At 34.9% G+C, this 23,878-nt stretch overlaps 1 protein-coding gene across 1 annotated transcript; it reads right to left on the bottom strand.

The window, feature by feature from the left end:
• Positions 1 to 203: 203 nt before the first annotated feature.
• LOC117402285 (collagen alpha-1(IX) chain-like) lies at positions 204 to 21,246 on the bottom strand. The gene is made up of 27 exons (XM_034003280.3): positions 21,066 to 21,246; positions 18,072 to 18,184; positions 16,201 to 16,324; positions 15,093 to 15,483; positions 14,777 to 14,854; positions 14,591 to 14,686; positions 14,450 to 14,503; positions 11,717 to 11,770; positions 11,583 to 11,636; positions 11,442 to 11,495; positions 10,479 to 10,532; positions 10,061 to 10,114; positions 9,678 to 9,731; positions 9,535 to 9,588; positions 8,584 to 8,628; positions 8,438 to 8,491; positions 8,269 to 8,322; positions 8,123 to 8,176; positions 7,565 to 7,636; positions 7,429 to 7,464; positions 5,028 to 5,072; positions 4,904 to 4,936; positions 4,421 to 4,567; positions 3,941 to 4,117; positions 1,629 to 1,719; positions 1,142 to 1,219; positions 204 to 973 (listed from the first exon to the last, which is right to left on the bottom strand). Exons 2-27 carry the CDS (start codon positions 18,154 to 18,156, stop codon positions 759 to 761), a joined length of 2,307 nt encoding a protein of 768 aa, XP_033859171.3. The 5' UTR covers positions 18,157 to 18,184; positions 21,066 to 21,246; the 3' UTR covers positions 204 to 758.
• Positions 21,247 to 23,878: the final 2,632 nt, after the last annotated feature.

The raw sequence follows: 23,878 nt of genomic DNA, 5'->3' as shown, positions 1-23,878 counted from the left end.
AATTACTGCAGTTTTCATTAAAACACAAATAACATCAAACTATGGTACATTCACTCAGGCAAACTAGTGACTTTTCACCTGTCTGGATTCATTAGTTAGGTATTTCCTCACATTGTTTTTAATTAACAACGTGTGTGTTGTCCCAAAAAAACATAGAAACAATAAAGAAACTGCTTCACAGCTGGTGCAGTAAAACAAAGGTGTTAAGTTTTAACATTTTATTATAAAGAACATTGATATGTGTAAGACATTTTCTAAATTATGCCTTAGATTTAAACACAACAAGGAGTCAAGTTGCATAGAAGTCAGAAAATTAAAACTTTATATTTAACATTTCTGCATTTGATGTTTATTTTTTAGCTCGATAACTTCAATCAATGGCACAGGCTTAACAGCAAACAAAATATGAAAACTGGCCGTGGACTGACTGCAGTTACATTTTTAACAATATTCTATGGATAGCATTTTAAAAAACTATTGATATTGGGGGGAGCGGTTGGGGAGCTGTTGCTTTTGGCAATTGATTTAACAGAAAAAAAAAAATCATGAATTAAAAACTGAGCACAAAATAGCACCAACATGCTATATTTCATTTGTTAAAATCTGTCTGCTTATTTACATTGATATGATGTTGCTGGTTCATTATATGACAGTTGACACTTCATGAAAAATCAACATTTGACAGTGTTCAGCTTGGTTACTAAAACAGCACTGTTTATATTAAATAATTTCAATATGTGTTCAATTTTATTTTGTCGCTAAGTGCGTGGTGAGGATGGTCTTTCGGCCCTCTGAGCAGACTGCCCCACAGCACTGTCAGTTGTGTTGTTCATATCACAACCCGAGGCCACACAAATTCCTGGAGAACCACGAAGTCCGTTGTATCCTCTCAAGCCAGGCCGGCCCATGTGTCCTCGAGGACCTTGCTGACCTGGTTGACCATCAAATACTGTTCCAGTTCTTCCCCGTTTGCCTATTGTTTTTATTTAGAAAATAAGGCATTATTAGAATTATAACATTGATTTATTATATATGCCACACTTGTTAATGCCAGACCCTAACGGCTCCACTGTTTTTTTAGGGTGTGCACACATAATTACTGTTGTTCTTAAGATTTTGCAAAATGAAAGACAATCTTTACCTATCGGTCCTTGATTTCCAACAAAGCCAGGTAGACCATAACCTTTAGCTCCCTTATCACCTGAGTCTCCTGGATCACCTGAAAGTAAACACACAACCACATACCATCATTTAAAACTCACTTTATAAACAAAGTTCATCAGTAATTTTTTTAATGTAACAGTACAATTAACTATTGTTGTTCATGTGGTACAAAATGGACCAACTATCTTTATATTAACCATGTTTACATACTATAAGTCATCAATATGTACCTTCACAAAAAAAAAATATATATATATATATAAAACTTTATATGATCCACGCCAACCCCACAAGTAACGCTTTAAAACATAATATTTGACTTAACTGGGGAATATAAAGGCAAACAAACTAATAAATAAAAATAGGAGGATTATTATTCACATGATGAAAATGCTGATGCTTTCATTGCAATAAGATAGATGCACTTATATAGAAAGTGCCATGGTAGTATTTAAAACACATACCTGTTTCTCCTTGTTTGCCTGGATCACCTGGCTCTCCATAGAAACCCTCTTGTCCTTCTTCACCATCCACCCCATTTAAACCTGGTTCACCCTAACAATGACAAAGATACAAAAACATGACTGTGACTGAAACAGAATGATTCTTGGTGATATATCTCTCTCCCGACCTGTGAGGGCACTGTGTAAAGGGAACAGAGTGCCCTGGACTGGATGGCCAGACAATTCATTCCCAGGGTTAGAAGGAAGTTAGTCATCTAGAAAGGGGGCGGAACTACGATACACTAAATCATCAACCCGGAAGGCAAATGACGTGGCAGCCATGGTTTGGAGGTACAAAAGGGGGCGTAGCAAAGTTTGTTTTTGTCATGTCTAAATACTGTTTGTTGTTATTAGACAGCTGAACACGATCTTGAGCTGTCGCCAAAGGCCAGCACTTACCCGGATATCACTGCACATTGTTTCACGAATAACTGTATTTACACCACAAGCACTTTAGCACTCACTGTGGACTTGTGTTTGTGTTTTGTGCTATGTGTGGATGTTTTGGAACAGGACTATTATTATTACAGGACCAACCTGGGGAATAACAATAGAGCAATACACGCCGCTGTATTGCCTGTTCTCATTGTTATTGTTTACTGCCTTTTGTCATCAGACTTTGGATTTACAAATAAAATATCATTGCACCTGGATTATCATTGTCTGTCTGTTCATTGATCACTGCTGTATTCCTGCACCTGCACACTGTTAACCACTTTGCCACAATAAAATATATATATTTAAAATGCAAGCAAACTAGATGGTGTATTCTTTCTTTGATCAGTATCAATAACATTATCACTGGTTCTAATTATCTTTTTTGTGTGTGTTTGTTCCTAATTTAATTATGGATATGCAGTTTTTGCAAACAGATTAACCAGATTAAAAACATTTGAGCAGCTGCCTCCTAATAAGGTGCTGTGATTTAGGTAACATTGTAGTAAGACTGTCCTACAGCACTGGGATTCTTTGGTATCAGGAAGAAGCAGTCTTTAATCTGCTCGTTTAGTTAACCTACAGTGTTTTTTAAAAAAAATCTGCATGTGTAGGTGAAAAGATCTTCAGTACAAGAGAAGAAGAGTCATGGATGCTAGATTTAAAAGCTTTGGCAGTCACCTCTTGAAATAAGTTTCCACTGAACAGTCTACTGTAACCACCACACAAATTGGTGTTTGGTATCTTTGCAATGGTTGAGCATTGTCTCAGACAGAATCAACCCATTTTCCTATGAGTGCATTTGTAGCCTGGGTTTCATCATGCGTACCTCTCATTGCTATAAAGTTATCTCAAGCCAAACCCATTTTAACTCCAATGTCGTTCTGTACTTAAATTATGTCTTGACCCAAGTTACAGATACCTCCTTAGTGGATGACACTCTGTTATGCTGTCTTTATTACCAGGTGAAAAATAATTAGTTAAAAAAGAGTCCATACAAAACCGGTGATTCTTTGAAACAACTTGTTCAGTTTAACTAGTGCTTTAGTTTACATAGAATGGTCAGATAGGAAGGGCTTATATAATATTAAATTCAGTGTGTAGGTGGAGTACTACAAGTAGGAAGATGGTCCCTTGTTGGTTTCTCAGAAGCAAGCATCTCAAAGTAGAGACATGATATAAAACAAAGGGGGTCTGTGTCATTTATCTCAAAACAGACCACAGCAGGTCAAGTGATTTGTCATTTAACTATAAAAAGCGGCCTAGTTATTAAATTATGACCTATATAGCCTTTCGATAAAAATAAATGATTTAGCATCTAAAGTGCATCTGCTTGTAAAATACAGAGAAGTTAACTGCATAACAAATGTGTGAAAACATTTCCAAGCTGAGATTCAAAGTCATTCTCTGCTGAAACACGGAATGAATGTCTTGTCTGTAACATGGTGTTTGTCTTCACAGAGACGTGGAAAGTTTTAATGTTTTCATTCCGACCTATACTGCCAAATATTTCAGCTTTCTTACTTTAACACCATGTCATTAAGCACTCATTTGGCTGAGAAAAGGAGAAACAAACTACTTAGTTCTTAAGTATTGCAGGGAATGGGGTCTGTGAAAATAATCATGGTAAAAACTTTTTAAAAAAAATAATTGCCTGTAAGAACAGGTGGTTAAAATGTTATGAACTTGATGATATATTTGTATAATAATGATACAAATTAAAAATATATATATATATCATTTTTAAAGATTGCAAATGTGTTTTTGTTTTATATTTAGTGTACTTTATTAATCAGACTATGTTACACACATTTTAAAAGATGCATGTTTATACTCACAGGTGGTCCAGGTTCTCCGTTCAAACCCTGGGGTCCTGGGGGTCCCATTGGTACATCACCATAAAGTGGACATGCACTGGCACATTTCCTTCTCACAACGTTTGCATATACTGACATCTGTTCAAGCACCACTCTCTGGCAGACCTCGATTACATGTTCTGCAGGGAATGTTGGTCCCTATTTTAAAGACACAGACATACAGTTTAATGCAATACGTACCCTGTATATTTTATAAAACTACTTACAGATCAACAGAACCTAAAAAAAAATATTCATTATGTATGGTTAAACATACATGGTCAGATATCAGCAATAAATGTCATTACAATTTGAATCAAATGTTGCTTTTCAAAATGTTTTTATAACACACAAAACCTATTATGTAACCAAATAATTTTAGTTTTACATTGACAAACATTCCTAAAAAGATCAACGTTCTGCCTTAATGTGTTTATAATTGACAGTTTTAAAGACACTTACAGGGGGTCCGGGAGGCCCTTGAAATCCGACAGGGCCTTCGTCTCCACGGACACCCTTTGCTCCAATGGCCCCTGAAGATCCAGGCTCCCCACCAGGACCTCTTTTACCTTGGACTCCCAGTGGCCCCAGTAGGCCTTTGTCTCCAACCTAAACATGTTGATATTATTAAGAGTTATAGGAATAAAGAGATACTTAATCTTTTTTTTTTTTTTTTTTTTTTTCTTAAAGAGACAAATCAAAAACAGTACACAGGTCAAATAGTACTACCTCCATTTAGATCGTAGCATTGACTCTCACTAAGACTCAAAACAGAATCAAAATAACCTGTTTCAGTTTATCAAGGCATGGGTTATTTTTTTAAAATATTATAATACAGATAAAGTATAGAGAGTGTTTACAAACCTAACTTTAAAAAGTTCAGGTTTTTACAGGGCTTTCCAACAAACTGTTAACACACTTAAAACAGATTTGGTTGGTACTCACTTCTCCTTTTGGACCTTTGACTCCTTTTTGCCCCTTTGTAAAGACATAAAATAAATTATTATAACCCAAACATTACAATACATATGTGTATATACATAAATTAATTGTTTTGTTATTGTTTTACCTTGTCACCTTTAACACCTTGAATTCCTTGGATACCCGTGTCGCCCTATGAAACAAACAAAGAGAAATACTGAGTGAGTGTAACAAAATCAAAATGCTTACTTATTATTATGTAGGATAACACATATCATATTTTGACCAGCATATCGTGAGACATAGCATATTTGATGTTTGTTATATATTACGGTAACAGTAATGTTAGGCTTCTTATATATTTGTTTGTAACCTAACACACAGCCATTATTTCAGCGAATGTCATCAGCTACTGCCATCAGTCACTGTCACCAGTGAGTTCCACTTTTGCTGGTTGCTAAAACAAACAAGCTTGCTATGATAGCTTTGAGAAGCTCTACTAGAAGTACAATTGGTGTCACAAACACTCAAACTTGCAATACCAGTGATAGTATTAATGACTGTTATTCATAATACAGCAGAAGAGTTGTGTATCTGTGCCATTGTTTTTACCAATAAGGTATACAGTACTGGCATAAACAATTTCTACTTTTTAACTGTTTTTCAACTATTGATTTTTAGGTTTTGTTACTTCTAGTTCTGGACATAAGGTGGTGCTAAATTGTAAAGGCAGATGCAAGTTTTTGCCACATAAAAATTACTGTATGTATACATCCCCTGCCATGTTGTTAATGCATAATTAAAGCCATCAGAAAAGTTAGATCAACATGACCTACATCCACTGTATGTACATGTAAAAATGCAAGTGTGGCATACGAACATCCACACATGGCTCTCAATAACTTGAGATAAAAAATGTGACAAACCTACAGATCTACAAATGTGTATATGTTCAGACGCCTGTACTTTATCCCAGTCTTTGGGGTTATGTACACAGGGGGTTCTCAAACTTTTTGGATTGCGCCCTCTTCCTCTTGTCTGTGGTACTTGTACATATACTGGTAAAAAAAAATTAAAATGACACTAAAAAAATGTATGGAGCAAATGTTAAATGAACATACAGTCTAAAAAGATGTTACGGCATTCGCCAGATAGACGTTTTACGTGTTGCCCTCCCTTAAAAGCAGGCACCCCCATTTAGACTTCAGATGTGATCATTATTCAAGTGGCTGCTCAGGTGATAACATTATTTGTTGGTTTGGGAATCATGACTTGCCATTTGGTGGTAGACAATGATTTTTAACTGACTTCCAGACTGCTAAAGCTGTTGAAATGCTGGAATCTGAGGTTACAGAAAGACATGTAGCTGGTCAATTTGGTGTGACCCCTTCTGATGGTGGACATGTTATCAAACCACAGGTTTGTACATTAGATGTCCTGGATGGGTCATTGGAGGTCAACCACACCTTGCAGTGTCCGATATCTACACAATATAGCACAGAAATATCACCAGTCCATTGCACAGGGGCTCAATATCCACTTCAGGACTGAAGAGAACATTGTTATCTGATCAGAAATGACAGCTCCATTGGGAACCTGTTTTGTTCACTCAGAGGTCGAGATTTAAAGTATGGAGAGTGTGATGAGAATGATTGCTCAATTCCACATGGTTGAATGTGACCATTTTGGAGGGGAGGCATCTGCATTGGAGGTTGCACAGATCTTATTTTGCTTCCAAGAGGCAGATTTACATCTCTACGGTACATAGACATGGTCTTGGGCCCTGTAGTAAAACAATTTGCTGGTGCAATTGGCCCAGAGTTTGTTGTGATGCAAGGTAATCATACAGGATTGACATGGATTATCTTGAGCAGGAGACTATAGAGGTTGTGGACTGGCCAACAAGAAGCTCACACCTTAATTCCATAGAACACCTTTGGGACCTTCTAAGGCGTTGTGCTTGTCAGTGTTGTAACCCTACTTGTGACATCAGAGAGCTTGATGCGGACTGAAAAATGGGACAGGCTCCCCAAAGACGTCATCCACACAAGTGACCTGCTACTGAAGTCCACAATGCATATTTCCTGGTACATTATTGGGCTGGAAACAGGTGTCATTTGCCTGTTGCTTGTCATATGTTGCTCTAGTCAGCAGGCTTGATCCATCAATATCCACTTGCGACTGTGTTTGTGTTTACCAGTGGCGGACAGGAAAAGACCCACTATCACCTACTCTGGAATACTTCTGCTTTCCAATGAGTGTTGCAAAATAGTTGTACAAAGCTTATAGGTAGGTCTAGTCGACATACATTTGCATAGATTGCAGATTAGTGGATTTTGGGGGATTTTTAAAATATGCAAATGGTGTATTTTTCTTATGCTTGAATGGATAAAGAATATATATTTTCTTCGTTTTGCTTTACCGTGCTTTCTCTTACCTGTCACTGTGTTTTGGTATATGTTTACTACAGTAAACCACAGTAAACATTTATACAATGGCAATATCCAGATTGCTTAGGAGTCTGAATTTGTACAAATGCTAAAGTTTACCTTAGGTCCTGGTCTTCCTGGTAAGCCTAGATGACCCTGTCGATAAATTAGAATGTTTATTACACTTTGTTAAAAGTGCATTTCTCTCATATTTCAAACCATTTTGTAATATATACTGTATAAAAGCATAACTTACGGTTCTTCCAGGTGGGCCAATAAATCCTGGTCTTCCTGGTTTTCCTGCTGATCCCTTTGGACCTTGTTGACCCTGTAAAGAAATACTTTCATGTGAAAAACCTCTTTCCAATTCAATGCATCAGCTTCAACCTGGTATACTATACATAGTCTTTTATTAATACAATTGTTACTCACTATATTATGTTCAGACTGAACTCTTAACCCCTGCTTATTCCATGACTGAAATGTCGCACAATTGACACGTTTTTATGCGTTTTTATGTGTCAAATGTGCTTCCTTTAGTTTCAGAAGATGTCAGCATCAAGTATCATGGTGGGTGCATGTGTCAGGGAGTGTTCAAGGTAACTGTTTTTCACCATAAGTAAGAATCAGAATAATACTTTAAAGACGTTCTAAACCTTACATTAAGAAAGTCCAACAAAAATGTCCATGCAGAGATTGCTCTCTGAATTGAAGGCCAATGCTGCCACAATTGTATGTTTCAGTTCATCCATGTTAGCTTTCCATTTGTCTTTTAGGTTTATAGTAAATACACTAATACGATATAGCTACTTACAGGCATTCCTCGTGGACCTTCATCCCCCACAGGCCCTTCAGCCCCTTTCTCTCCCTTAAAAAAAAAAAAAAAGTTTATTTGTTTTCTGTAATTAATTTAATTTATGAAAGCAGTAATTATATTAATATGTTTTGTATAATAATTACCAATTCTCCGCTTTGGCCGAGACTTCCTTCTCCGCCCTGAGGACCTTGGTATGCCTAATGCAGAAAATGTTTTTGAAAATTATAATCACACTGAAAGCACTAATTTTAAAATAAAACTAAAAGGTCAAAAGAGGAAATATGTATGGCCTTCCATGTTCACAAATCTTACCTCTATACCAAGATCCCCATCTCTTCCTGGCATACCTGGGTCACCAACAATCCCCTACAAATAAAAATATATATAAGCCTGCTTGCATTTATTTAATTGTTAATGAAATGTTTATAATATATATATACTATTAGATAAGTCATTACCTTTATTCCTACAAGCCCTTTCTGTCCCTGAGGTCCTGGAACACCCTATGTAAAAAATAATAATAAAAATAATAAATAAATAAATATTTAGTAAAACCAGTTTATTTATATATTGCACTGTTAATTTGCACATTTATTCATATCTGGGAATGGGGGCTTTTGTTTAAAAAAAAAAAAAAAAAAAGAATCCATGGAGAGGTAATGTAATGGAATGCTTTGTAAACATGAAGTAAAAATGAGATGACCAGAAACCATGTGGTACATTTTTACTGAACAGGTTTTTGTTTTTTGGGGTTTTTTTTTCCTGGATTTTACTGAGAAAATCATAAAATACATGTGTACCAAATTTGAAGAAAATTACGCAAAATGTCCATACAGCAGAAACTTCAAAGGCCACACAAGCTCAATATGGCAGCCATATTAGGTGAAGGTCACCAACACTGTAAACAGACTACTCCCAGCCTTCCTTCAAAATGCTAATCTTTTCTTTTACGATACCCATAATCGAATCATAGAGTACAGTTGTGTAACAAGAATGAAACCCATATCGCAAGCCAGCAGTGAAAGATATTGACAGTAAATCACAATAGACGAAAGCTTCTTAGCAGTCTGTAATAATACTGTTTTGGTAATAATTACCTTAGCGTTATTGCTCGTAATATTATGCGCCCAGTCATTTTTCAAAAAGCATATTTTCTATTATAAATTTCAAATAACCTGTATGGCTTTATGTGAAACAATTCCATGAAAAACAAGTTATTACAAGGGTACAGTGTTTTCTATTTACCATATGCCCCATGTATAACTAAATTACACTTCATTGTAAATTGTTTGTTGTTTGTGTTTAGTTTAGTAAAATAACTAAAACTAGTTCAATTTGGACTATTTCATCTTTGTAGCTGGGTACCAACTAAGACTAATGCTGAGAGTAAATTACAGCATCATACTTACAGGTCTTCCTTTGATTCCTGGGGTTCCACGTTCACCTGGATCACCAACAATGCCCTACAAAAAAATACATTTATCAATATAATTTAATAAAAAGGTCTAAATACTGTAAACGATTCCTGTATGAAATGCTTTGTTATTCTTACTTGCCGCCCTTGAGGGCCAGGTGGTCCTTCAGATCCAGAGAACCCATCATCGCCCTAAAAATGTAGCCAGGGAAAATATTATAGCAGGGAATGTGTGAAAAACAATGTATCATTTCCATCTTTTTCCAAACAAAAACATTTACCACTTTTTTTTCAAGACTATTAGGTCCCTTGGGATTTTAGGAGACCAAGTAAATCTGAACAGAAAAGTAAATTTTATTTGCAAATCTGTTTGGAATTTACAAATATACATTTCACATTTGGGTCACTGTATAACACATTTCTATAATAGCTAACAAATAAGCATATAATATTATAAAAGATTAAAAGAAATTCAAAAGATGGAAAAGAAGGACGACTTTGACCGCTAAAGCAAATATTACCTTTGAGCCTTGAAATCCTGGAATTCCTTCATAACCTGGTTCACCTCTATCTCCCTGGATTAAAAAAACAAAAAAATATAAGAATAAAAACTGTACATACAAAATAGACTTGTCATGTATATACAAAGATAAACTTGGATTTGGTTTTACTGTATTCTAAGGCATAAGGAATCGGGCTGTTTTTTTTTTTTTTTAAATACATACTTTATAAATCAAATTACAGATATATTATCATGATGGAAACAGACTACTCCCAGCATTCCTAAAGAACAAGACTCCTTAGAAAGTGAATACAAAAATAACTAGCTCATCAATATCAAAATAAGTAAGTTGTTTTTCTAGTTTTTAACAGAAGAACCTACAGCCCTGCACTTATTCAAAGAAAAGGGCATTAATGCCACATTCTCAACAAGCCTACCGTTTCCCCCTGTTCACCTTTCTCTCCTCTCTCCCCAGGTTCCCCAGACACTCCCTGTAAAGCCAGAAAAAAAATATTATGCATCTTATTTCAGTAAATACATTACAAAAATGTTAGCAGGCTTCATCACTGTCAATATATATATATATATATATATATATATATATATATATATATATATTTAATGTTGTGCTGATATTAAATATGTACTTCTAAAATAATCAAGTTATTGCAAACTTACCAATGTCATAACTTATCAATGTGGTATTGTTGACAGACAGATCATAGAAGGAGAATACATGAGAAGTTATATGGCACAAAGTTCTGAAAATTAAGTCTATAACCTTTCTGATCAGCAGCTAGTTCAGTCAGGGGCATTCATTCTCCTACTAACACCCATGTCACACCCTACACTTCTAACTATTGTCGCTTAAAGCCTACATGTTATCTCTAATTGACTAGGTTTAAAAAGACAATCGAGGTAGTGACATTAGGGAAGAGCTATGGTAATATTTTGGATGTCAAGTATTATGTAGAACTGTCCTAAGAATTAAATGTACTGTACACCGATTATTTATTTATATATTTTTAATTGATTGGACCTTGGTTTATTTCCTTTGGCTTGCACTTTCTTAAAACAAGATTTCCAACAGGATTTAAAAAGAGCAGGTATCATACTTGATTAAAAACAGAGGACAAGATCTTTGAATACAGTACATTTAATTCTTAGGACAGTTCTACATAATACTTGACATCCAAAATATTACATCCAAAATATTACCTCCACGCATAACACTTAATTAAACACGTGTTTACAAAATCTAGTAAAATGGCAATCCTAATTCTAGAAATAAGCTGATAGGTGGCTTCCTTCAAGCAGCCAGATTCATTATTTTCCCAGCAGCAGTAGCACTCTGTAGAAAACAGTTGCCTAACAGTTACAGTGCACATGTGTAAACTTACCTTAAAACCTAGAGCTCCTTCTAACCCATGAAGTCCTTTGGGACCCAGGTCACCCTGTAAGATACATAGTATTCCGTCATTGACAATTGTCGCTATTCAAAAGCAACTGAAATGTTTAGTTGTTTATGTTAAAAAACGTACCCGCTGACCGTGGAGTCCTCTCATTCCCTTTTCTCCTTTTATTCCAGCAATTCCCTAAAAGAAAGCATGTTTTATAAACATGCAAAAACATCATACTTGATTGTATATTAATGCAGCTAATAAAATAGTCTTACTTTAGGCCCAGTTTCACCAATGAATCCATAGTCACCAGGACTGCCACGGACACCCTATGAAGAAAGAAAGTTCTATTATAGTTAAATAATAATCCTTAAAGTAAAAACATCATTAAATATAATGGAAAATGAATCTGAAAACATATTTTAGTATGTGTTGAGAATATGTACCAAGATAGTATTGCATTTGATTGCTAAATAGAGATGTGTCATAATTGCTGCATCTTTAGCCAAGAGGATAATGTTCAGGGTCCTTTTTTTTGTGGAAGTCTTGTTTGAAAATAAAAAAAATCCAGTTTGATCTGTCAGTACAATATTGTGCACTGTATTCCCCAGTCTTATAGAGATAGCTTTCATAAACATTTTGAAATCTGAGTTTAACTGGGAAATGGTGATAAGACAGCAAGTAAATGTGTTTTTTTGGTATTGAGATTACTGCGAGGTTTCACATATTAGGCAATCTTTAAACATGTTTACTATATCATTGTACTGTACAAGGCAGTTAGGTAATAATCTGTAAAAAGCATTACTAAAACCATGAGGCTATTTATTTCATTTTCATTTTCACCAGATTCTTCAGAAGTAAGTGGTTTTATTTTTATTTGTCCTCTGTTTTTAATCAAGTATGATTTGGTTTATTTCCAGCTCATAATAGATTTTCTTTATTTTCCAGTGCAAATTTCATCTTCCAGTGTATCATCTTGTTCATCCCCGCTTTAGCATTATTAAGTTAACTCAAATGGATCTACTGCCCTTTCCTTGTGTGTCAAGTTTTTTGCACTCTTTTCATATTTATTTGTAATATATACACTGTCCTTTTATTACAACTTTTAAGGTATCTAATATGATAGTAGGATTCTAAGTATGTGAATTATTTATCTTTTAACACTCTCAAGATGGAACCTTGTTGTCTAATATACTTATATTAGTTTGTCTTCATAGAGATCTGTCAATGTCTATATTACTCAGTTCTCTAAGAGATGGTTTTATAATGAGGGAACATATGGTCATTTTCTTTCTTGTTCCAGTAAAAATGTAAACAGGGCTTTTGGGAAGAGTGGTTGACAGTGGACTTTGATGGTGGAATTCCATGTCTTTTGCTATCTAGTTTTAGAGGGGTCTTTAGTAAACGGGAGTCAACTGTAAATCATATTTAAATTAGGCTGGCCCATTACTGAATACATTATACAGGCTATCCTTGCTCAACAATACAGCTCTAGAGCAGACAGAGAAGGCAACACAAGCTTATAAAACCCTCATGTAACTTTTATGTAACGCCTGGAATCAAATCTTCAAAGGAAAAAATGATAATTGTTTAAAGCTGGTTGGAGCTAAAATGGCCTATATCCAGCCATTTGAACTAATCACCAGAAATAGCAAAAATAGAAGTACTTCAGTTCTGTTTTATATTAGCAAAGATGTAGTTCATATTAATGTGACCATGTAGGGAAATAATTATCCAGCAGCTACATATTTTGCATCTTGCACTGTCACACGAAATACACAATACAAAGGTAGACATCTCAACAAAAAGTCTGTTCTCCAAGATGGGCGATAGTCAATATGTTTGAGGTGTTTCAAATATTTTGTTCAACCTTTGTATATATTTCACTGCTTTTAACAACATTTATTTTTTCCTAAAGCACAGATGTGTTTTATCAGTATCTTCTGCTGAGTCATACAGATAAAGAGACAGCCAAATTGATCCTAATGCTGCACTCTAAAATGTGTTCTTTCCATTGGGCCTTCTTTATGTTTATATAACATTTTCTTTGATTAACTAATGAGAACAAATTCCTAACTCTCTCTAAAATACTTTTTCATGAACAGCAAGCTTTATTTAATTACAAAAATGCAGTCCTTAACAAAACAGCCTTTAAGGTTTTGAGAATGCTCTGCAGGGTGTCAGCAAAAAATCTGTAGCAAGCATGCTTAGGAGGATGAGAAGAGTCAGAAAAAACATCTAAAATGTAAATGCTTTATATTTGAATGCATAAGGATTGCCTACTTATGTATCAAAATACACCTTATGTACAACCAAGATCTATACTCTGCACTGGTTAGTAAATGGTTAATTGTAAGGGATCATCGTGTATACATTCAAATTACAATCACCTATGTGTACTACTTAAATCCCTTTCACATTGACAAGCTCTACCCGGGCAGGTCAGCTAAGCGATTTCACACTGCTTTTTAAAGAAGCAGGGTTGTCCTTGGTGACAAAAGCAAGTACACAATGCCCCGGAAGCACAACGTTCACATGACCACGATTTCATCTCTTTTTAATCTCTCTCTGCACTGGACTGGCGCCTTGTGAAATGCAACTTAAGCCAACCTCTCGCAAATTGTTTGTAAAAAATACTTGTTATGGATGCCTCCACCCAAGCTTCTCTGGGTTTAATCGTCAGCCCAAATGTTGATTAGAGCGAATGTTTCTTAATTGCTCCACGCCATCCCTGGCTCCTGGTGTGTCTCAATCAACAAACCATGAATAAACAGAAATGGCTTGCAAGGTCCTTGCGGAAGTGAAACCTTCCTGCAGGCGTGGCTGTTTGTTCTATCCTCCGATTACAAGCGCCCATCATGCATTTTGTCTCACTTGACCTGGATTATAGCGTGTCAACCCACTTCCTGAGCTAGGGTCTACCTGGGTACATGGTTTCACACTACGCGGGATTGTGACCTGGGTAGCTATTAACAATTTTAAATGTACAAAATGCATCAGATACTTACCCAGTTTCCTAGTCTTCCGGCTTCACCTTGATGGCCTTTGTGACCTCTCCGCCCCTAAAATGAAAAATAAATAAGTTACATACAGTAACTTATAAATGTAAAAATATTTTTAAAAATACAAAATACACAGTATATGTCTACCTTGGGCCCTGAGGGGCCCTGGACTCCAGGTTGTCCATGCAGACATCTACACCCGGATGGATTTCCAGTAAGGCCAATCTCTGCACTTCCACCACACTAAAAAATAAATAGTAAAAGAAATGTGACAATTGTTGACTTATCGTTATAGTTTTTACCTTTAAACAGACAAATAATTCAAATACTTACAACATTGGAAAGCTCACAGCATCCTTCAGAATAGGCCTGGTCTGGATCACAATTAAGATCTATTTGCTGTAGATCCAGCTGGCATACAAATAATAAAGATACATGCATAACTATTTAATTCTCCAACCACCACAAACAATTGCTATTAGCTTTGTTTCCCAAGTAAGTGGGTATTATTGGATCATTCACCTCTACAGATGTGTCACTCTGTGTGACAAATACTAAATTAAAAACATAAGTAGCCAAAATAGTAAGCATAGAACTAAAGTTTCAAGGTTTGATGACTTAAGTTATTTTGAAGAGACATAATACTTACGGAAACAGATGAGTCATCAGCAGCCCTTTTTATTATAGATGTGTATCCACTTCTAATCACTGGTCGTTGGTCATTAATTGGAATGGTGCTAACTTCCTGGCAGTCAATTAATAATTTCACCTGATCACCTTTCACGCTAAGGGCTAGTTTGTGCCATGACCCATCAAAAAGTTTCTCCACATTGTGAAATGTTCTTAGCATTTGGGTATTCTGTGGAGTGGCATAAAAGAAGTCCAAGGATTTGGTGTCTCCTGAAAAGCGGATGCCAACTTGCTCATTGCCATCAGAATCGCTGACTTGCCACAAATTCCATGAGCTTTCAGTGTCCTCCAGCATCTTAAATGTGGCTATGATAGAGTAGTCTGAAGGCAAGCCATCAGGATATACATCACTGAAAGGAAAATTACAAAAATAAAAAAGCAAAATCAAGGGGTAATAACCAGCCCTTACCTAGCTACACCTAAAAACCTTCACATTTTCTAGACTTCATTTTCACTTTTATTGTGAAGACCATTCATTTTCCCACAACACTTCTGGATCACTTCCCATGAAGAGTATATAGAACATTGAAGATACTAAATGGCCGACCTATATGGCAGTTTCTATTGGTCTACAATCGAAGCCAATTACTTACTGACATTTTACAAGAAATTACTGACTTATGTTTTACTGCCCCCTAAACATTTGTAGCATGTTTGCAAATATGACTCAATGATTATGTTTTGTGTTAAGGTGCTTTCACTATGAGTTCAGGAGCTGCTCTTCAATTCTAGGTACCTGCTATAGACATACCATATTTAACATTGGCTAGATCAGCCAAGATCAATCAAGTGTCTTTATATTAGCAAGTACCAGCAACATCTAGAGCACTGCTGTGTATTGCCAGCAAAAAAAATGAGCCAAAGCGGAAAATCAGGGCATATGTCTTACTTCTAAAAATACACATTGTCTGAGCACCTTTCTGAATCCATCAAAAGAAATTGTTTCAGCTATTTATTAACATGTACTTTGGCAGACAGTAACCATTTAATATGATTAATACTTAATTTGGAGTCAGATATGTATAGTTTATAACCAAAGCAAGTTTATAGTGTGAAAAAGGAATTACCCCATTGATTTTTTTAAGTGAATTGTAGGGTTAATCCGGAAAGCTAATGCATCTGCCTCAGATCCATCCACTGTCCTCACACCTTCTGACTGAGATATCCGGAATTCTTCGAGAAGATCAAAACCTGAACAGCAAAACCATGAACAAATTGAAGGGAATCGTTTCATTAAAAGATTAAAACAGGGACTTCAATCAGTAACCTAAAACCTTATGAAATGTATGGCAATACAGTAGCTCATTTGTAAAAATTAAAGAATATAAGTATGCAAGCATTTCAGTTTTTATAGAAACATCAAATAAAGCTGCTGCATTTTTATTATTATTATAATAGGGCAGTGTAAGTAAAACCTCTAGATTGAATCTAGTATTTACTCATTTCATTGAAAATCATTCTGTATTTAAACATAATTCACTGTGTAGATACATGTTATTCAACACATTACTAAAATGAATATGAAAACGAATGCATGCAAATCAATAGAAACTAAATATACAGCTAGGAATCTGGAAACTGATCTTTTGAAGAGTCAGGCCTTCCAATCTGCCATCTGCTGTTCACACATGGAATGACAGTTTAATAGGCTTTACTTACTCAGCCTTACAAGTTATTTACTGTATATCGTACCACTGAGGGATTCATATGCTCTAATAAAATATACATTATAATCTGTGTCATTCGCACTTTGGGTTGGAATGCTAAATGACACAATTGAGTGAGTAACACTTTAAATATCAAATTGTAAATATTTATGTTTGAAGCAAAAGGCAATACAATTGAAACGATATATTAAAAGAGTATGTATGAACAAGACTAAAGTTTATTTTTTAATGATCTAACCAGCGACAACCTTTATTTGGGGGCTCATAATCGCCCTTATATCGAAAGGCAGGACGAAGCTGGTGACACATACTGTCACCTTGCATCCTTTAGTAAACCTTCCAGGTTTTTAATCTTGAAATAGTCTTCATCTGGAGCTGTGACCGGATGCATACAAAGACCAGCTTGTCACCAGGACCAGTCCTTTTAAAGACATGTCATGTTCAATCAGAACATCTCAAGTCTATTAAGAACATTGTAATCAGTCTATGTGGAAGAAAGGTATTCACCTGTACAGTTCTTCAATGCAAGAAAGTACTTGACATGATCGCATGATTTATGTTGCATTACCCACTGCTGAACAATGCATTATAAGCCAGATCTTATTAGTCACTGTATATTAATCAAAACTGATTATCTGGAGTATTTTTCAATAAATAAACGTACATACATTACTATCAGTTACATTTTGTTAGCAGTTTGGTAGCAACTGACAGAAAAGCAAATACTGGAGTCTTTGATAAAAACACACATTGCTATAGCCTGAATTAAATATTAAGGGGGTACTACAATGTTAGGTGCAGATTTATTTAATAGCATATATGTTGATCGTCAGACTACCCTCTCTTGCTGTTGTTTGGTAATGAAGACTAGAGGAAGTAAGAGCAGCGATGAAGACCAACCATGTGGATTAATCAAACGGCAACAACTCTGCAAATGTAATCGTAAAGTATTTTCTAGGAGAAAATAAAAAGGTTTGCTTAGTGGTGAGAGTAAGACAGGTTCAGGCAAGAGAAACAGCATATCATATCACCGGGTGGCTGGATGTTAGAATTGCAAATTTTATGGAAAACTCTATTATTCATTTACAGTCACAACTGCAACATATAACTAGAACTTAGATTTTAGATATTAATATATTAGCCTCAATATGGAATAAGTATGCTTTCATTGTTGAAAAATAAGTAACTTCTCCACAGCAATTAATACATAGATAAGACATTCACTGTCATATTTAAGAAAGTAGAATGCTGCTAGTGAGATTCATACTTACTTGGTAATTCCTCACATCTTGTAAAGCCAAGGAGCGCAAGTAGAACTGGGTAAACCAGCAGAGTTTTAAGGGCAAAGGTTTTCATTCTGGGAAATTCTGGGGTTTATATACACCTAAAATAAAAAATTAAGGAATTAAATTATTGTTATTGCAGAAAAAAACATCAATGGAATTAAATATTACAAAATAGTGGAGTAAACATATTTGTTTTTGTATTTTTGTACCAGTAAATTTGAAAATGTATTGCCAAATATTTGTCACAGTGTGTCATTATTCTTTCAAATCAACACATCAAACCTGTTGACCAGGGTTGGGAAATGTCTGAGATGAGAAATCTTTTAATCTATGTTACCCCTTGGGAAAATTGGGATATCTCAATTATTTTCCATTGACTATTATTTAATTACATACAGAGTAGCAGGCCTGGAGGATGACAATGGGATTTTTGCATGCAAATAAAAAACAAACAAATCTCAAAAGGACACAGGACCACATAGATTCTGCATATCTGTTTATACATGTGTCTGTGGCCCTACTGTATACTAGCTGTAGAGCAAAACTAGATTCACAATATCCCTGCAGCTCTATATGTATGTTTGCCCCATATGTACAAAGCTAGTTAGCGCCCTTTTAGTACCCAATTTATAGCTGGAATAAATGTAAGTACTGCAGTCCTACAAGGAGGCGTGTCAAGGCAAATACAATTAGGAAATGGGTACACTGCTTTTAAATTACTTATTTAGTGGTTGTTTAAAGCCAATACAGTAATTCTGTCACTGTGATGTCAATCAGCTCTCTTATTTGAAGATGTAGGCAGGCTTTTTTTAAGCTTCTCGGTGTAAACTGTGGTAAAACTAATTGCATTACATTGTTGAGTCAAAGATCCTGGATTGACAGGGAAGAAAAATGAAAAGAAAATTTGTATCACAGTATACATTAGAAATATATTGAGGCTGAACAGACCTCATCATTCTTGTCACACCTGAGCAGGGGGTGTAATGATACTCTAATGTCATGATATTATTGCAATATGCAGGTCACAATATGATATGTATCATGATACATGTGAACTATGTAACAGAACAAATAACCACATTACTCTTCAATATCCCCAGCACTAAGCTACTCATTATTATCTCTATTACTCTTTTATTTTAGTATCCTTTGTTTTTAATATAGCATGTTAGTGTTTTCAAATGTATTGATTTGTATTTAACAGATTTGTGTTTCATAAATGTACTTAGTATACCAGTGTATGTTCCTAGTAAACCATTTAAAAAATACATGCTTTGTCCTAGATGTTGATTCAGAATAATGAAATCCCCGGACTGTATTTGAATATCACGGCAAGGTGACAGTAAAAAAGTATTGTTCTGTGGTAAAAATCCTACAGACTGAGAGAACTTTTGTACCATACCTTATATCTTGACTTTGAACACTCTACGCTTTTTGTGGGCCAGCATTTCAAAGAGATCTGCTGCATCTTCCCTACCCCCGTGCCTCCCCCTTGCAGCCCCTCCGTGACCCCCTGGTCCACACTTCCATCTGCCTTAGGGATAGCACAGGATCCCAGAGGGAATGGCAGCTGCCTTTCCATACTCACCGCAAGTTTTCAGCCCCTTTAATCATGGTGTAACAAAAAAAAATGTCTAAATGATGCCCTTATTCTTTAGTACTTTAACTCATGCATGACTTTTTAGAATATATGCTAAGGTTGGAAAGTGTATTGAAACACATACATTAATCCCAAATGCTTCTTTAGAAACATTCAAGACCAAAATGAATTACATTTATTGAAAGTGGTCTAAAAAACAAGAAACAAAACAACAAAAGGGACCGTTACAATTGTGTTCAAAATCCCTGTTGATAAAAATCTGTAGATGGCTGAAAACATTACTGCATTAAATATTAAAACACAAGCCTTTCTTTATACTGTAGTAATTGTATACTTTACTACACATTAAACATGCTCCTCCATCTCAATTTTTCACTCCCTTATAAAGACCAATATCTACAGTCTGCTGCTAAGTCCCACTGCATGTGGGAATTTGACAGCCACTGAAATCTTTAACTGAACATGGTTCTGACAGCACCTACATGTATTTGTTCTTTATTTTAGGACCTCTTATCTTAAATCACTGATGTTTCTTGCTAGTTTATAGATTGCCTTTCCATTAGATTGAAGTTAATGCTTAGAAATCGAGCCAAATATGTACACTGCATTAAAAAAATTACTAGATAGTGCCTAAAAAAGTTAATAAAAGTGTATTGTTATTATATATATATATATATATATATATATATATATATATATATATATATATATATATATATATATATATATATATATTATCACTTAAGAGGCACACCAACCATCCAGATTAACAACAACAACAACGCATAACAATGAGGGATGCAACAAATAAACTTGAATTGGGTCAAAATAACTAGTACCAATCAATAATTGCCACTGTCAAAATGAAATCAAATACTTTTGGTAGCTGAAAACGTTCAGTGTAAATGTATTTATTTTAAAGAATCCTGAGCTGATATATTTAAAACAGACCCGCCAAGAACACACAGTAATTACGCAATCATCAACCATCCATACAATTCTGAAGTATAATGCTATTCTACAATTATAACCTAATGCATCAAGTATAAATTAAACAGGTAGGATATGTATGTAGGCAGGTTATTCTAATGTATGTTTAAACGAAAAGTTTTTTTTTTCAGCGAAAATAAACAAATTAAAGCATAAAGAAATATAAAACATCTGCTATAGACGATTTACAATTTATAGACAACTATTCCCTTGTTAGAAACTGAAATAACTAGAGGAACTATACAATATTACTTTTCCCCTTATCAACATGATATTTCGTGCATTTAATACAGCATTGCTTTGTTGTAGTTTTTTCTTGTATATATTAACTATAGTTAACACGTTTATAATCATATTCATATATAAAAAGAAGAAAAGTATAGACTTACATAGCCTTTAAAAAATGAACTTGGTCCACAAGACGGACTGCTGGTGTGTCTTTCACAGGTACCCCACAGTTCTGTGAATATAGCCAATTTTAAAGTGACATCCCATGGGGCCAAATTGCGAGCGCGAGAGGTAGCACCTTCCCTGAGATCTTCCTCGCGCCTCTGGGAGTTTGTCCCCAGCGCTCCGCTCCACCTTCGGTACCAATGGGATCTGCCCTCTCCCCATAGGTTCATTACATGAAGCCTTCAAATATGATTGGATGCTGATTCCGTTATATGTAAAATAAGTGCATATTATCTTGTAAATTTGCTCAGCCGGGTCAACTCATCCACTACATGGATAACCGCTACAATAATTCAATATAACACATCATCATCATCATCATATTATTATTATTATTATTATTATTATTATTATTATTATTATTATTATTATTATTATTATTATTATTGTTATTATTATTATTATTATTATTGTTATTATTATTATTATTTTCAGTTTAGTAATATTTTTGTGACGCATTGTAAAGACTATATATTTGCCTTGATGCAGAGAGATATTTAATGGCTTATTTTAACTAATGGACAGGCATGGTTTGATTAAATAAAGGCTATTCCCAAGGACTTTATTAGAAAACTCAATCACAAGCCAAAAATAATAAACATTCGTTCGTGGGTCTCGATTAGCTAGATCTTCAGGAATTTCAGTAGTCGTTATTTTAAAATGATGGATGGTTACATGTAGACAAACGTACCAGTAAAATGACCAGATTACGGTTTCAAAATGTGTTGCAAAAACTGTTGTTTCAAAATTTGCTTACAGAAATGTTGATACTGTATTTTACAAATAGAAAAGGTGGCACGAGAATATTAGAAAGATCTTTTTTTTTTACTTAAATGGGCAGAAAAATCATGGCTTGTCTTTTTTTAATTTTCTGATCTACATTTGAATGTGCATGCCTAAACACTTAAAATTGTTTGCAAATTAACTTCCTTCACCAAAACGGCGAATCGTTCAGCATTTTAGGTTTTCTCTTCCTTTACATTTAAGAATTTGTAACTGTTTATGTCTAAAATGTGCATCACAGCAATAGTCTTTCTCAGTCTATGCTGAGAGAAGATGTAGTATGTCACAAGCAGGTACTAGATCTTAGGCAAACATTCCTTCATACAGTAGAAGGGAATGAATGTAGTTTCCCAGAAGTAGAACCCACACTAAACCCAGCATGTCACAAGAAATACAGATTTGTTGATGAAAGAAAGTTAAAGCATTTTCCCATTGCTTTAGCTCCATTTTGCAGTATATGATTATGGAAAATGTAAGAGTGCACTGAGCTGTAATTTGTCACATTTTTACTTCATAAAATATGTACTTTACAGGCTGGCAAGCTCATCATGTCAAAAACACATATATACATCAAGAAAATACAGGTCACAAGGTTTAAATCCTGTTTGGGGAAAACCCTGGACATAATCTGTGTTGAGACATGGCAAGAGAGGGCTCTGTGCTGCTCAAGACTCAGTGTTCTTTTATATTATTATTATTATTTATTTCTTAGCAGACACCCTTATCCAGGGTGACTTATATGAGATCTGACACTGAACCCCATGTGATCAAATGCCAAGTACAGTAGAACTCAGATACTGATGCATGTGCCAGATTATTATTATTATTATTATTATTATTATTATTATTATTATTTATTTCTTAGCAGACACCCTTATCCAAGGCGATTTACAGTCATAAACAAATACATTTCAAGAATCACAGTATAAGTATTAATACAATTAAAAGCAAGATAAAATACAATGACTTTGGTTCTAGCAAGTACAAGTATGACAAAATACGATTCAATAACAGAGCAGATAACAGTGTCAGTGACAGTTGCATCAGGATATAATTAAATACAAAATACTACAGATTAAATAACACTTGTGACAGATTACAGTACTCTGTGAAGTACAGGATTAAATGCAGTAAAATAGGGAGCAGATAAGAGCAAGTAAAGGGCATTTAAGGAAGAGTGATAAAGTGTCCAGAGGGAAAAGAGGAGTTCTACAGGTGCTGTCTGAAGATTACAAACATTTAAATAAGAGGCATTAACAATCCAGACCCAATGTTCCTAAGAACCCATTTAACTTAATTTCTCCATTCCAGTAAATGGAACAATATATGTTACATATACTATGCTAATAATTTATATACAGTACTTAAGCCACTTTGTTAAAATGTAAACGTTTTTGAGCAGGTTCGTGCTGGTACCTTATAAACATCTAGCTGGCTGACCTAATGACATTCCTTTTGATTTGACCAGCATCTCAGTGATACATTCCTTTTTTTTCTCAGTGAGTTTTTTTGATAAAGTATCCATTGTTTATCCTCTGGTGCAACTGTACATTGTATATGGAAATAACTGATAATCCATCCCCTGGTTAGAATTAAAAAATATATACTGGCATGTCTTGTATAATTTGTAGAAAAGATTGTGGCCACTGGAGGGCATTAAAGTGTTTTCTATATCTTGTATAACAAGGTCTCAGTGGAGTAAAAGGCAAAGTACAGATTTCAGAAGATGCTTTTTTCTTTGAAGTGCACAGTACCTTCATGCCACCAATATACAATAAGTTCTTTGCTTTTGTCAATTGTGCTTGCATGATGATAGAGGTTTGTTGTTGAAGAAGGTACTATAATACAAAAGTCCAACCTTTTGAAGAAAACAAAAATATGACTGTAAAGAAATAAATACCATTGAAATTTAATCTTGATGCCTTTTTGGTGACACCCTTTGCATCACCATTACGCAGGCACCGAA

This window comes from Acipenser ruthenus, chromosome 5 (genome assembly GCF_902713425.1).
Source record: "Acipenser ruthenus chromosome 5, fAciRut3.2 maternal haplotype, whole genome shotgun sequence".
Taxonomy (NCBI): Eukaryota; Metazoa; Chordata; class Actinopteri; order Acipenseriformes; family Acipenseridae; genus Acipenser; species Acipenser ruthenus.
This window is presented reverse-complemented; position numbering and strand designations above follow the sequence as displayed.